At 31.5% G+C, this 14,983-nt stretch overlaps 1 protein-coding gene across 2 annotated transcripts in view; it reads right to left on the bottom strand.

The window, feature by feature from the left end:
- LOC126893237 (protein phosphatase 1 regulatory subunit 37-like) overlaps positions 1-14,983 on the bottom strand; it is a 115,064-nt gene that overhangs the window by 26,065 nt on the left and 74,016 nt on the right. For both annotated transcript variants that reach the window (XM_050663219.1, XM_050663220.1), the window contains exon 8: positions 11,446-11,720. In XM_050663219.1, coding sequence (XP_050519176.1) covers positions 11,446-11,720 — 275 coding nt within the window. The remainder of the gene's footprint in view (positions 1-11,445; positions 11,721-14,983) is intronic.

Below are 14,983 nucleotides of genomic sequence, written 5' to 3'. Positions count from 1 at the left end.
ATTCTGTTCAACAGATGGCAGATATGCATCCCGATCGTGTACTCCCCACTAGACCCTTCCAAGTCGTCTCAGTGGACTATGGGGGGTTCTTCTTAATTAAGTCCTCACATTTGAGGAAGGCACCGCTTTACAAAGCATACGTAGCCTATTTCATTTGCATGAGCACTAAATGTGTTCATATCGAACTCGTCACAGGATTAAGCGCAGAAGCCTATATTCTTACTCTGAAAAGGTTTATTGCCAGAAGATCCACGCCCAGTATTATTTGGAGCGACAATGCCACAAATTTCCATGGGGCAAAAAATGAAATGCGCGAATTCTATGATTTTTTCTTAAATCAAAATAATTCGGAACAAATTAAGGAATTCTGTACTCAAAACTCCATAACTTTCAAGATGGGTGTTCCCCGCAACCCCCATCAATTCGGCCTCCATGAGGTAGGAATAAAGAGTGTGAAGTATCACCTCTATCGAATTATAGGAAATTCCCACTTCACCTTTGAAGTGTTTAACACAGTATTATGCCAAATCGAGGCTATTCTAAATTCGAGACCCATCACTAGGATGTCGTCTGACGCTAATGACTTCGCTTTCCTATCTCCAGCTCACTTCTTAGTTCAAAGAAGTTTAACCGCGCCCCCTGAACCAAGTGTTTCAGAGATACCTGAAAATAGGTTGAATCTTTTTCAGCGTATTAGTAAAATTCAACAGCAATTTTGGAAATTGTGGAAAAAAGACTATCTTTGCCTCCTGCAGCAAAGAAATAAATGGACCGACCCTACTGACCCTGTCAAGATCGGGGATTTGGTTCTGTTGAAGGAGGATGGTACTCCTCCACTCTTATGGCCAACTGCCAGGGTAATAGATGTATTGCCTGGTAAGGATGGTCTAGTTCGTACTCTCAAGATTCACACTACTCACGGTGATTTTCTTCGTGGTATTACGAAAATCGCTGTGATTCCCCTGGAAGATTAAAATCTATCTCTAGGGGGAAAACTTATCGTTTTCCTCCATTTTATCGTTGTTACCCCTTGTGTATATAAACTCTAATTTCTTCAAACATTTCTTATCGTTGTGCACATCTTTGCCAATCCCCTCTCTTCGAGGTGATATAGGCCATCTCTCTCGCCTGTCGCCCCCGGCAATATGTACAATAAATATATTATACACGGCTCACTAAAATAATTAGTTACGCCCCTGTACTACTGATTACTTAAAATTCAAGTAGTATTTATGTAACCTTTCTGGAAACTCCAGGTTATTGTTGAGACTCGCATTTGAACCCCTCGCCGGGGCAGATCGTCAAAAGCTTCCTAACGAGAATCATCTCTAATCTATCGACGCTCCCGCTATTCGTAAAAAGGCCGCATTTTACCGGCTTTTTTTGCTATCGTTTTATACCGCTCAGATAATTCAATCTGCTCAGTATTATCGACGATGATTTATTTAGCGTATTAGTGAGTGCCTTACAAATGAACCAAATGGATTATGGAATTCAATCAGAGCTCTGATGTGACACGTCATCAAGGAATAAAACTGTAAGTACTCTACATGTATGTGAACATAACTTATTAGTCGTGATACTGTATGCATTTTGAACCATATACCTCTCGTAGCAAATATTCTTTGTGCCATTTATGCAGATAATACTTTAAATTACATATGAAAAATCGTTATCTACTCTTAACCAGCTTACCTATGGGAATATACTCTATAACCGTACAATAAGTATAGGTTACTATTGTTAAGGATACTTTACGTATTGCCTAAACACCGATATCATTCTATGTTCTATGATTAATAAAATTTCTCTATAGCTGGCTGAGTCACTACGTAGATGATAAACAACAATAATTGCATATGAAAGTAAGAGTATATTTTGCAGTTAAGTGTATTACAGATTGGGAATATTTTTGCAATCACCCAAAGAGATATTAACGGGATATAGCATGTTCAAACCATTTTTGTTTGTTCGGCATTGAAGAAAGATATTATGTAGTATGGTGCGTGGTTAGTGAGGTTATCGGAAGTTTTGTTTTGAGTTTAAACATACAGAATGTGCAAGAATTTAGGATAAAGCATGGGGTCCAACAACTTGTAGCCTACAAGAAAAAAACAGTGTGTCGATGTCGATTACTTTGGTGGTTATCTTGCCGAATTTTACTTTAAAAGAAGATAAAAATGAGATACGGTATGCATTCTTCACCACTGACGCATTATATGCACTTGGCTATTATGATATATCTGTTAATTAAGGTAAGAGATTTTCATTAATTTCTTAGATCTTGTAAAAGCTAAAACTGGCATCAATGTGGAATGTACAGGGTTATTCACTATATTTTGACCCCCCTGTAAACTACTTTATTTACAGAATTAGAAAAAAAAATTAAAATACAAAAGTTATTCGATTTTTAAATTATGATTTTTTGACATATATATCGTACTAGTGACGTCATCCATTTGGGCATGATGACGTAATCAACCATTTTTTTAAATGGAAATAGGGGTTGAGTGCTAGCTCATTTGAAAGGTTATTCAATTCCCTATTCAGTAATATAAACATTAACATGATTAATTATACAGGGTGTCCAAAAAAATTCTTTTTAATTAAATTAATTGACACAAAAAGAAGAATGAATGTAATTTATTTAATTCAAAATACATTCTACTGCTGTCAGAAAACAGAAATAAATGTTTATTGAACAAATAAACATTATTTTTCACTTAAATTCAATGTTCAAGCTGCCACCCATCTGCCTCTTGGCAGTTTGAACATTGAATTTAAGCAAAAATCAATGTTTATTTGTTCAATAAACTTTTATTTCTGTTTTTTAACAGCAGTAAAATGTATTTTAAAGTAAATAAATTACATACATTCTTCTTTTTGTGTCAATTATTTTAATTAAAAATTTTTTGGACACCCTGTGTAAATAATTATCTTAATGTTTATATTACTGAATAGAGAATTGAATTACCTTTCAAATGAGCTAGCACACGACCCCTATTCTCATTTAAAAAAATAGTCGATTACGTCATCACGCCCAGATGGATGACGTCACTAGTATGTTATATATGTCAAAAAATCATATTTTAAAAATTGAATAACTTCTGTATTTTACATTATTTTCTAATTCTGTAAATAAAGCAGTTTACGGGGGGGGTCAAAATATAGTGAATAACCCTGTACATAAAGGTAAAAGTCAGGCTACCAGGGGAATGCCCAATATGAAATGTTTTTGACCTAAAAAGTGAAAAAAATGCTTTTTTCATGATTTTTGTTTCGCCACCCATGAAAATCACAAAAAAACTTAAATAAGTGGAAAAAAAAATTAATAAAATATGTACTACTTATAAAAAACTACTTAAAATAACCTTCTTATCACCTCCCTATCTCTATAAGGTAAATTTGCCACCCATTTATTTATATTCTTTATTTTTGCATTAATTAAACAGAAAAATCACTCGTTTTTGAAGTTATACTTCTTTAAGCGCGTTGGGAGTAAATTTATATGTGCGCGAATTCATCAAAAGTCTTGGTCCTGGGTGCAGCTGAAAAGTTAAATGTGCTCTCATTGGGTAATTACAATGACCTGTCAATAATTGTTCAATGTGTCAGTTATGGGTAAACAAATGTTGTGTATATTAGTTTTTATTGTTGTGAGGGCAGAGAAAAAGGCAAGATTATAATTGTAGTGACTTTTTAAATAGTTTTTAAAAGCAACAGGTAAGTACTTAATTGTAAATGTTTCAGTATCGTAATAAAAAATTACATAGGTACCTACCTACCTATTTGGAAAATGTAAAATAAACCTACCTAGTATGTAATGCTTTGATTTACATAATTTGATTACCAACAAAATTTCTACCAATACTCATCTAATATTGTTTTCTTACTTTATGTTTTATTGTATTTTAATATTTCAATTCCACAAAAATCAAACTAATTTGGTTAAATTCAGAACTGTCAAAAGTTTAAAACGTTCAGTTGTGGTCTATCTTCCAACATGATGCATATGTCTCCGTAGCGAAAATCTAAAGATGCTTGAATTTCAAAACTAACCGCGCCAATGTACGCGGGTTCAATCCCCAGTACAAACTTTTATTTTTTTATTTTTTTATTTTTTTATACATTTTATGATTGTAAGTATATTATTATATGATTTTTTTTTTCAGAAAATACGTATTTAGTTAAAGTTTTTCCAACAATTATTGTTCAGAAATCATTTGTGGCATTTTTCAATGTGTTTGTGTGTGTTTTATTCTTTTATTTTTTTAATTTTTGCTATTGTTTTAATAAAATTTTTTGAAAAGTAGTAAGTATTAAAATTAGTTTAATATTTAAATAAAATATAAATAAACTGTTGAAAGTATATTAATTTCGTTGAAATCATAATAATAGAAGTATAACTTCTTTCGTGCGTACAAAGTACACACACATTCCTTTTTTTTAAATAAACATTACGTACACGTGTCTTTGACATAATTTGCCTTAATATAGAATGTTCTTCTTCTTAAAGTTATAACGATCGGATGGACAAGAGGTCATGAAGGCTGAACCAGAAGGATCAGGACGATATTATCCTTAGATGGAATAAGGAATGACCAAAGATGGAAAGGTCCAATCGCTTACATTGACGAAACAAAGGCCGCGTTGCTCAGTCGGAAGAGCTGTGGGCATGGTTCTTTGGGTTGGACTTCTGTTGCAATAAAAGATGATAAATGAATAAATAATGATACGTGAATAGGGCTACCCAAAAAACAATAAACAAAATATGGATAGATAACAATTAACTGATGGTTTGACTCTAAAAAAACGTAAATACTAAATACACAAACGAAAATATTGGGCGCCTGGGATTTTTACCTTTAAATCCTCAAAGGAAAACTTAACAAAACATAACACAACTAAATTAGCAACACTGCTACGACAAAACAACAATGTTCTTAGTCTTGAGCTGTAAATAAAATTAAGTAAAATACCACATCGTACACTTTAATAAAACATTTATTAAAAACTCAATGGAATCTTAATATTCACATAATATACATAAAACAATATACATGGTAATAAAAAAAGGAGCATAAGATTTTAAAAGTAACACAACATTGTTCATCTTTTGAAATTTTGGTTGCGGATTTAAAAATTAATAACAAATTAAGTATAAAATTAATTGGAGTGTATATTCCACCAGATTGTAAATTACATGACTATGCGAATTGCTTCGAATTGTTACAAACACATATTACTGATATTAATAACACGTTTATTTTTGGCGACTTCAATATTGCAGAAATTAAAGGAACCGAAAATCTAGATTTTACTAATGGAAGTGCTAAGTTTAAAAGTATGATTGAGTTTTTAAATTTTAATTCATTTTTGCTTTATAACAATGTAAAAAACTGACAGGGCAAAACTTTAGATCAAGTAGTAGCATCTGCAGATAATATAAATAGTTGTAAGGTATGTCAAGAGCAGTTACCGTTAGTAAAGGAAGATAGATTACATCCATCTCTGGAAATTCAACTTTCATTTACAGTATCAAGTTTTAAACAAACAGATAAGTTAGTTGGTAATAGATTTAATTTTAAAAAAGCAAATTTTGATTTGATGTGTGATTTGATGAGAAATATGACGTGGGAAGCTGTAACAGAGGAAATAGAGGTAGATAAAGCTCTAGATATCTTTTACTCAAAAGTACTTAATATATTTGAAGGATCTGTACCACAATATAATATTTACAAGAATTATTCTAATTTTCCGAAATGGTTTACGCCTGATATCAAAAAGTTGCTCAAACAAAAAAATAATTTTAGAAAGTTAACACATGTTTCAATTTATTTTAACAATCAATTTATAGAGACCAGAAAAAAATGAAATCATTAATTAACATAGAGCACAGGAAATATATACGGCAAATTGAGGAAAATATAGAAAATGAGTTTAACAATTTCTGGAATTTCATTAATAATAAGAATGCTAAGTCTAATCAAACAGAAATATTTTATTTTGGGGGTAAAGAAATAAATCAGAGTGATACTGCTAATGAGTTTGCGAAATATTTTGAATCTGTTTATTCTACCGACATTTCCAGCTATAACACTAATTTTACAAATATTATTAGTAATAACAATGTTTTGAATTTACCATCAATAACAAGCGTAGATTATGATAATGCAGTCAAAAAGCTGAAACCAAAGAAAGCTGCCGGTATAGATGGCATCCCCCCGTATATTTTAAAGGCATGCCAAGAGTGGTTAAAGTTACCATTATTACATATTTTTAATCTAATAATAACTTATTCAAAATTTCCAGAAAAATGGAAACTATCTTCAATTACTCCAATATTTAAGGCGGGTAACAAAAGAGATATTGAAAATTATAGAGGAGTCGCTATTATGTGTGCTCCATCAAAAATTTTCGAACAAATATTGCATGCTCATGTATATAATCACGTCAAAAATAGTATTAATGATCATCAACATGGTTTTATGTCGGGTCGCTCGATAAACACAAGTTTTATTTCATTCACCGAGTCTGCAAACAATGCGTTAGAAAAACAATTGCAATTGGATGTAGTGTATACGGATTTCGAAAAAGCCTTTGATAAAGTAAAACACGATGTTCTTTTAAGAAAGTTATGTAATTTTGGCTTATCTGATAATCTAATAAAGTTATTTAAAAGTTATTTGCAGAATAGGAGTTTTGTTGTAAAACACAATGGAAATACTTCTGGTAAATTTAAGGCTAACTCGGGAGTACCACAAGGGTCTAATCTTGGACCACTTTTGTTCTTAATGTTTATAAATGATTTAGCAAACGTTATCCAGTATTCAGATTACTTATTATTTGCAGATGATTTTAAGTTATTCAAAATAATTCAAACTGTTAGGGATTGCGTAATGATTCAAAGGGATATTGAGAACATTTTATTATGGGGTGACAATAATAAGATCAAATTCAATATAAATAAGTGCTACGTTATGTCTATTACCCGTAAAAGAGAACCAATAGTATTTGATTATTTAATAGGACTGAATGTTTTAAAAAGGACCAGCGAGGTCAAGGATTTGAGTTTGATTTATAATAATCAACTGTCATTTGCTACACATATTGGTAAAGCTGCCAAACGAGCGAACCGTATGCTGGGTTTTATATGTCGACAAACTTGCGATTTTACTAGTATTAAGGGTATAAAAATATTATATAATACTTTAGTTAGACCAATATTAGAATTTGGTTCCATTATTTGGGGACAACAACCTCAAGTACATTTAGAGGCACTAGAAAAAGTTCAGAATAAGTTTCTTCGTTATTTGTATTTCAAAAAACATCATCGATGGCCTGATTATGGAACCATAAGATCAACCATGCTAAGGGAAGAATTTGAAGTTTTGTCTTTGACTAGTAGGCGCAAATTTGTAATGGCAATGATTTTATATAAAATAATTAATAATATTTCAGGTACAATTGATTTACGAATGCGGATACCATTTAATGTTCCTCGAAAAGCAACGAGATATCAGTTGTTGTTTGGAAAAATAAGAACATCTGTTTGCTCTCCTCTAGAGGCCATGTTGAAACTAGCGAACAATATAAATTTAGTAAAAAACATTAATTTTACAATGTCAGTTGGTTGCTATAGACGTATAGTGCAAGAGCACTTTAAACTAGTAGATGGATAATAGATATCATTAGTCTAGCTGTTTTTGTGTTAAAGTCTTATATATCTGCCTATCAATAGTTGTGCTAATGACTGTATATATTAGTTATATTTGTTATATAAAGTTTATGATTATAACTGTCCATGTAAAAAGGTTTTAGGACCTGTTTGGATTTTTATAAATAAATAAATAAAAGAAACGTGTTAGCCACAAAAATAAAAATTAAAAAATAATCATTTGAACATGCTTAACAAATTGCATATACACACACGTAAAAAAAATGATAAATGGACGATTGTGACTCTCACTATTTGAAAATGGAGTTAACTGAAGTTAATAAACATTATCTATAAAGTTTAAAAATAAAGAAAAGTAAAATAGTTTCTTAAAAAAATTTATCTATAAAAAGATCATAATTAGTCATACTTCGTCCATTTCTAAATATAGTAAAAAAGGCCTTTTTGTCTCGATAAGTCTAAATACTTAAATTATACTCTAACAACAGAAATCGCATAACGTTAATTAAAGAAATTAACTATATAAAAACATACTTCAAATTCACTGTAAATGTCAAAAACATTAAGCGAAAACGCCTATATAATCTTGAGTTAGAAATTTATTCGAAAGTAAATGTCTATATTTCTTTTTTTTTTAATCCAAAACGGCAATGACATCATATATTAAGTAGGTCTCTCAACTTTATGCAAGTAACATATGGTAGCCACGTTATCTCAGGCAAACAAAAATAAACCAAAATAGTTCACTCACTCAAACAGGTAGAGAAATGCTCCCTTTGTAGGCCGGCTGGCCCATGAGGCGCTAAAGATGAATACGAAGAAATTCGACTATTTACACAGTCGAGATAAGAACAGCGCTAATAATGCATAATGCAAACTTAGGTGGACTCAGATATTTGCAGTGGGCGGTTATCTGGGACTTGGACCAGGGACCAACCCAGACTAGTCCAGGCTGGTCCATCACAAAACAACTAACGTTCACTACATGACTGAGACGGCTTAACTTACTACCACAAAGTTTAACTCACGAATCCAAGATATCTCAGATTTCTGCTTAAATAAGACTGACGGCTTGGGGTACGCGACGTGTCAACGGTCGTCACAGATATGTAGAAAAGGGCCTTATTAATACCCGTAAAGAGCTTAGCAAACCTAATACTTAAAATGAGTTATCGGATGCAAGGCCGATATCATTCACCAGAAAGCAATTAAAGTCTAACATTCAACTCTTTCGATAGCACATGTTATTCTGAGAAAAACATGGCACTAGAGATTCTGAAATCTACAGGGAAATAAGTTAAAACTCATGAAGCAATGAAAACTGAATTAAATTCTACACTGGGAAAACTTAAACGTTACAAAGTGCCCTCTCCTCAATGGAAGTTGGCTACTACAATAAATTGCAAACTCTTCTCTGTCTGCAGCTGTTCAAAATTTAGCCCTGCCCATTGTCGGTAGCCTTAGCCTCGATACCTCCTAGTCCTATCTTTCCCTCGATCTTTCCTTTAACTATTATTTAAGCATTGAGCATATTGGTACTTATTATTTCTCAGTATGTGGCCTAGTTGTGATGTTTTTCTAACTTTCACTGTGTTGAAAAGTTGTCGTTCCTTGCCTATTCTATGTAGCACTTTTCGGTTTGATGTATGCGATGTCCATGAAATTTTGAGGATTCTCTGGTAGATCCACACTAGAAAGGTCTCCAATTTATTTGCAGTTGATGTTTTAAATGTCCACGTCTTAATGCATAGGGGAGAGTCGACCAGGCTCTCAACAGTACCGAGTACAAATAGTTCTTAAAGTTTTAAATAAAGAATAAATTATTACCTACTTGAAGGGTGTAGAATCGAAACTCGCTTTCTCCATGCATGGCCGAAATTGAGTTGTTAATATCTTCTGAATCTATTTGTTGAACCCTACACGAATCCAGAACTAGTTTGACTCAAAATTAGCTTTATCCAATATAAATTCAATGTTAAAAGTAGACTTTTGAATCAAACCCGTCTTTCTCATATGACAGTTCTGCGTCTTTCTCCAACCGACCAATAGGAGATGTGTAAAGTGAGTGGAGGGGACTCTCACAGATTTAATCACTCTATTTGTCTAATGTAAGGTCAGTGTTTGTTTACTAGTTTTATTAGCTATTAACTTTTAATACTAAATATTTGCATAGTTTTTTCTTTTAAAATAAGTAATATTACAGTAATATTTTTGTAATTAACTAGTTTGATGGGAAATAAGCCACAATTTTACTAAAAAAATGATTTTATTAACGTTTCGACGTTCAAATCTGATGCCGTTGTCAAAATACAAAAAATATTAATGAATTGTATTTTGTAATTTTTTGTATTTTGACAACGGCATCCGATTTGGACGTCGAAACGTTAATAAAATCATTTTTTTAGTAAAATTGTGGCTTATTTCCCATCAAAACTAGTTAATTACAAAAATGCCACAAAAAAATAGCTTCAGAACAACAGTAATATTTTTCTTCTATTTGTAATGGATGTTCAAGTGACTCCTGTTGGACTGGTAAAAAGGCAAGGAAAAGAACACTGATGCAAAATGAATGGGCAAAAACTAAGAAGAAAAAAACCTGTAAGTTTTGAAAATTACGGATTATAGGCATGATCGTCCAAGAACTATACTGTCATTGGAACTGATAAGATCTGTTGTACCACTATGAAGCTAATTCCTATTATTCTATTAAAATCAGCAAAAATCAAAAGTTGTAAAATTTCATCTCCAAAAAAGTGAATTGTTTCAAAACTTACTTTCTCTTAACGAGTTTGTCTCAAAATCTGATTTCTCCAAAAGTTTGCTTCAAAACTCGCTTTCTCCAAACAAAAATGCCAAATATTTAATTATTGACGAAAGTTGGACTTCACTCATTATGTAATATCAATTTATATGCTTAAATTCTATAATATAAAACTTAAATCCGTGTAATAACTGTAATGGCTTGTTTTTTTACAAGTTTTTAGCGATTTGTGACAAACGAAAATTTTGGAGAAAGCTAGTTTTGATTCTATACTCCTCTAAATTATGCTAGATAATCGTTTCTGGCTACTATCAGAGGCGTACGATAGGGGAAAGTGAATGGTTGACCTTTCCCAAATTCTACGCCACTAACGGAACTGCTATTTTAGCATAATTTTTAGATTCTCCAATACCTTCTATGTAAATAATATACTCTTCATTCGTAACAAAATCATTAGTATATCATGTACTTGAAGTTAAAAACGAAGGGGCATAACACATTAATCAAAATAACTGTGCCGTTTCCTTTTTAACTTCAAATATCTAGAAAACTAATGACTTTCTCGTTACGAATGAAGAGTATATTATTTACATAGAAAGCATTGGAGAATCCAAAAATCACAATAAAATAGCAATTCCGCCAGTGGCGTAGAATTTGGGAAGGGTCAACCATTCACTTTCCTCCGTCGTCGTACGCCTCTGGTGGTGGCCAGAAACGTTTGTTTAACATAATTAATAGGGTGTACAGTAGGTACCTATACTTGCTGCCAAGTATGACAAGGATATGTCAAATGGTTTTAAAGTATTTGGGTAAAAAAATAGATTTTAAATTTTTAATTAAAACACCCGGTAACTCAGTATGGACCCACATTTTATTTAAGTGATTTGGGTTAAATCTTAATATTTTGAGCCTAAGAATCTACAGTTAAAATATTTTCAATTATTAGTGAGCATAAAAGTTACTAAAACATCTCGATATTATTAATTACCAGATAAATTGTACTTACTATAATATTGCCTATAATTGGTCCGCTTTTTTCTGTAAGTTGGTTATTGTAAATACTAAGGGCCGAAATTCCAACGTCTGGTTGGTTTTGTGTGCAAAGTCCTTTGGATAGAGATTCCAGCCCCCTATCTCCAATAAAATTATTACTGATATCTAGAACTTTTAAGAATCTATTGATAGATAAGAAACGGGAAAGACAGTCAGCCTCTTTTGTGTAGAGACCAGTAGACGGCAGGTACAATTCTTGAATTGTTCGATTGATCATTAAATTTTCCACTAAAAATAATAAATCAAGAATTAAAATAAATGTACCTACTCATTTTATAAATCTCTTTCACTCTACTATATGTAGTTTTTACCGGGATTGGCGAGAAATACTAAGTATACAAATACAGTCCAGTCCACAAATATAATGTCAGTGTTTTCGTTAGTAATTTCTTAAAAATATGGATATTTGACACTTATTTATATAATATTAAGTCCTGAATATTTAATGATTCTTACCAGAATAATGTATTTCAACCGGAAATTATATTTTAAGGTATTACATCTAGCCCGATCAAAGAACAATCTGACCCCAAAAAAAAAATAAAGGAAGGATGAAAATTTGGGAATAGGTAGTTGAAATTGTCTATTATTATATAAGAAAAAGTTTACAATTCTACATACCCTCCATTTTACAAAAATGGAGGGGAATACCTCCTTCTCGAAGGTGAAAAATATACATTCAAAATAAGTCCGGAATTGGATAAAATGACTAATTCTAAGCAACTTTTGTTCTATAGAGTTTTTTCCCTAAGTCAATAGTTTTCGAGTTATTTGCAAGTGAATATGTTCATTTTTAACAGAAAAAAACAAGTTATTGGACGGTTTTTTGGAAATAACTGAAAAGTAAGTATTTCAGCGAAAATTCCAAATCGAATATTTCAAGGTGAAATAACCCAAAAACGGAGCACTTTTCGGGGAAAATTCGTTTAAACTTTTTTAAAGTGTTTAAAAAAAGGTTTATTTTTGTTTTTTTTTTAAACTTGTAATATTAAAAGTAAGTGAGTTACGCTCAAAATATTGTTGGTCTCTTTTATTTTTTGGTAAAAAAATCGCGAAAATCACCCCTAATTAGCATCACAAATAAATTTTATCAATACCACTTCACAAGTTACTTTGCTTATGTATTATTTATATGATCTGTAAGTTTCATCGGTTGAAAGTGCTTAGTTTTGAAAAAGCTGTAGTTAAAATGGCTTGAACGAGTAACTAATCACGAGTTTAGGCAAATTTTGAACAGCCATAGCATAACAAATTTTTGTCTAACAATAAAACAAAAAATAAAAAATATTCAGAAAAGCAAAATGTACATTTTATTACTCTTTAAGATTTTTGGTATTATTAATAATTTTTAAGTTAATTCCATGAACAATTCCATTTTTTTTTTAATTAAAAAAAATGTTTTACTTTAAACCCAATTTTTTCAATAATGAGCACTTTGAACCGATGAAACTTATAGATAATATAAACAAATCATAAGTAAAGTAACTTGTGAAGCGGTAACGATTAATTTTATTTGGGAAGCTAATTAGGGGGTGATTTTCGCTATTTTTGTACCAAAAAATAAAAGGGACCAACAATATTTTGAGTGTAACTCACTTATTTTTAATGTTAGAAGTTTAAAAAAAATAAACCTTCTTTTAAACACTTTAAAAATTTGTAATGAATTTTCCCGGTAAAGTGCTCTGTTTTTTATTATTTCACATTGAAATATTCGATTTGGAATTTGACGAAGAAGAACCTACTTTTCATTAGCTACAACTCTGCTTCTACTGGGTCTGCAGAACTCACGCGTACACCATTTTTTTCAATTTTTTATAAGCTATATTTTTACTACGAATATTTTTTCGTTAGAATACTTACTTTTTGAGTTATCTGCGAAAAAACGTCCAAAAACATGTTTTTTTTTTTGTTAAAAATGAACATATTCACTCGCAAATAACTCGAAAAGTATTGACTTAGTGAAAAAACTCTATAGAACAAAAGTTGCTTAGAATTAGTCATTTTATCCAATTCCGGGCCTATATTAAACGTATATTTTTTCACTCCCAAAAAAAATTGTTTCACCCCGTATTTCCCAATTTTTGTGAAATGGAGGGGATGTAGAATTGTAAACTTTTTCTTATATAATAATAGACAATTTCAACTACCTATTCCCAAATTTTCATCGCTCCTTTATTTTTTTGGACGTTTTCGTAAAATTTTGTGTTTCCTGATCAGGCTAATCCCCTTTTAAACTAGTCGAAGCTTTTTGAGGTTCATTTACGAACAACTGACAGCCCAAAAGCGCTGTTGTCAAATTTAGTTTTAGTTTGAGGTTGTCACTTAAATGATTTTTGTACACCATTTATGACAAGTCATATTCCAATTCGATATCTGTCATTATTGGTCAATTTTCCTTTCTGTCATTATTGTCATTGAAACAGTACTTTTAATAATGATGAGAACACTCTAGACTGTCCACATAACTATTTATGTCCTTTCTTGTAAATAGGTGCAATAATTCCAGTGTTGCATTCCTTAAGTATTTTGTTTTGGATCCATATTTCTTTTATTAGTTGGTACACTTGTTCCTTTATTTTTTCTTCTCCATGTTTTATCAGTCCGCATACAAGATTGTCTTCTCTGACGCTTTGTCATGTTTTCTTCCACATCCTTTTTTTGTTTTTCTCCTTATTTAGAATTGAGTAGAACTATGCGTGTCCTATTTCTTTTATCTGTCTTGGTTCATATTCTGTCATCCCCTTCATGTCCTTTATTCCTCTCGCTCTGCTCATTGATGTGTTATATCCCGTTCTTATTTTCTTTTAGAACTATTTAAATTATTACCCTTTCTTGATCTGTCGCGTTTCTTCTACTTGCTTCTCTACCCATATATTTTCTTTATATATCCTTTTTCTTTTGTGAATTCCTTTCGCTCTGTTTCTTGCTATTTTGTAATTTGTTCTGTGTTGTTTTTTTGGAATTATTCATCTATTTGAGAGTTCATTCTTTTGCTTTCTAGCTTCCTCAAATGTACCGGGTATCCCAATAAGAATGGCTCTAGGGCCATATCTCAGGAACCGTTTATAGTACAGCTCTGAGAAAAAAATATTTATAACAAAAGTTGCCTCGGGAAAAGCCTGGAAATTATTTTCATAATTGTGGGTCCACCGCTAGAGGGCGTAATTGAATATCAAAAATTAAAAAATCAAAATTTACAAAATTTACCTAATGAAAAGGGCACTGGAAATTAAATCATCGTATTCTTCATAAAATTCTGCGCATATTTGATTTCACAAGTTTAAGTCTACTTTTTGCAAATAAGAGGTGGGGGTGAGTGGGAACCTTCTTATGAAAAAATGGCTGTAAGTCCGGCTCTGCTAAATCGAATTTTGCATACTTGGTCTGGTTGAAAGCAGCTCTTTTTCGTCAATGTATGTATCTTATTTTCGAAATAGCATAATAAGTAATATCCAAGCTAGGAGGCGTTATTTAATTATTTTCAGAAATCT

This window comes from Diabrotica virgifera, chromosome 10 (assembly GCF_917563875.1).
Source record: "Diabrotica virgifera virgifera chromosome 10, PGI_DIABVI_V3a".
NCBI classification, from domain to species: domain Eukaryota; kingdom Metazoa; phylum Arthropoda; class Insecta; order Coleoptera; family Chrysomelidae; genus Diabrotica; species Diabrotica virgifera.
This window is presented reverse-complemented; position numbering and strand designations above follow the sequence as displayed.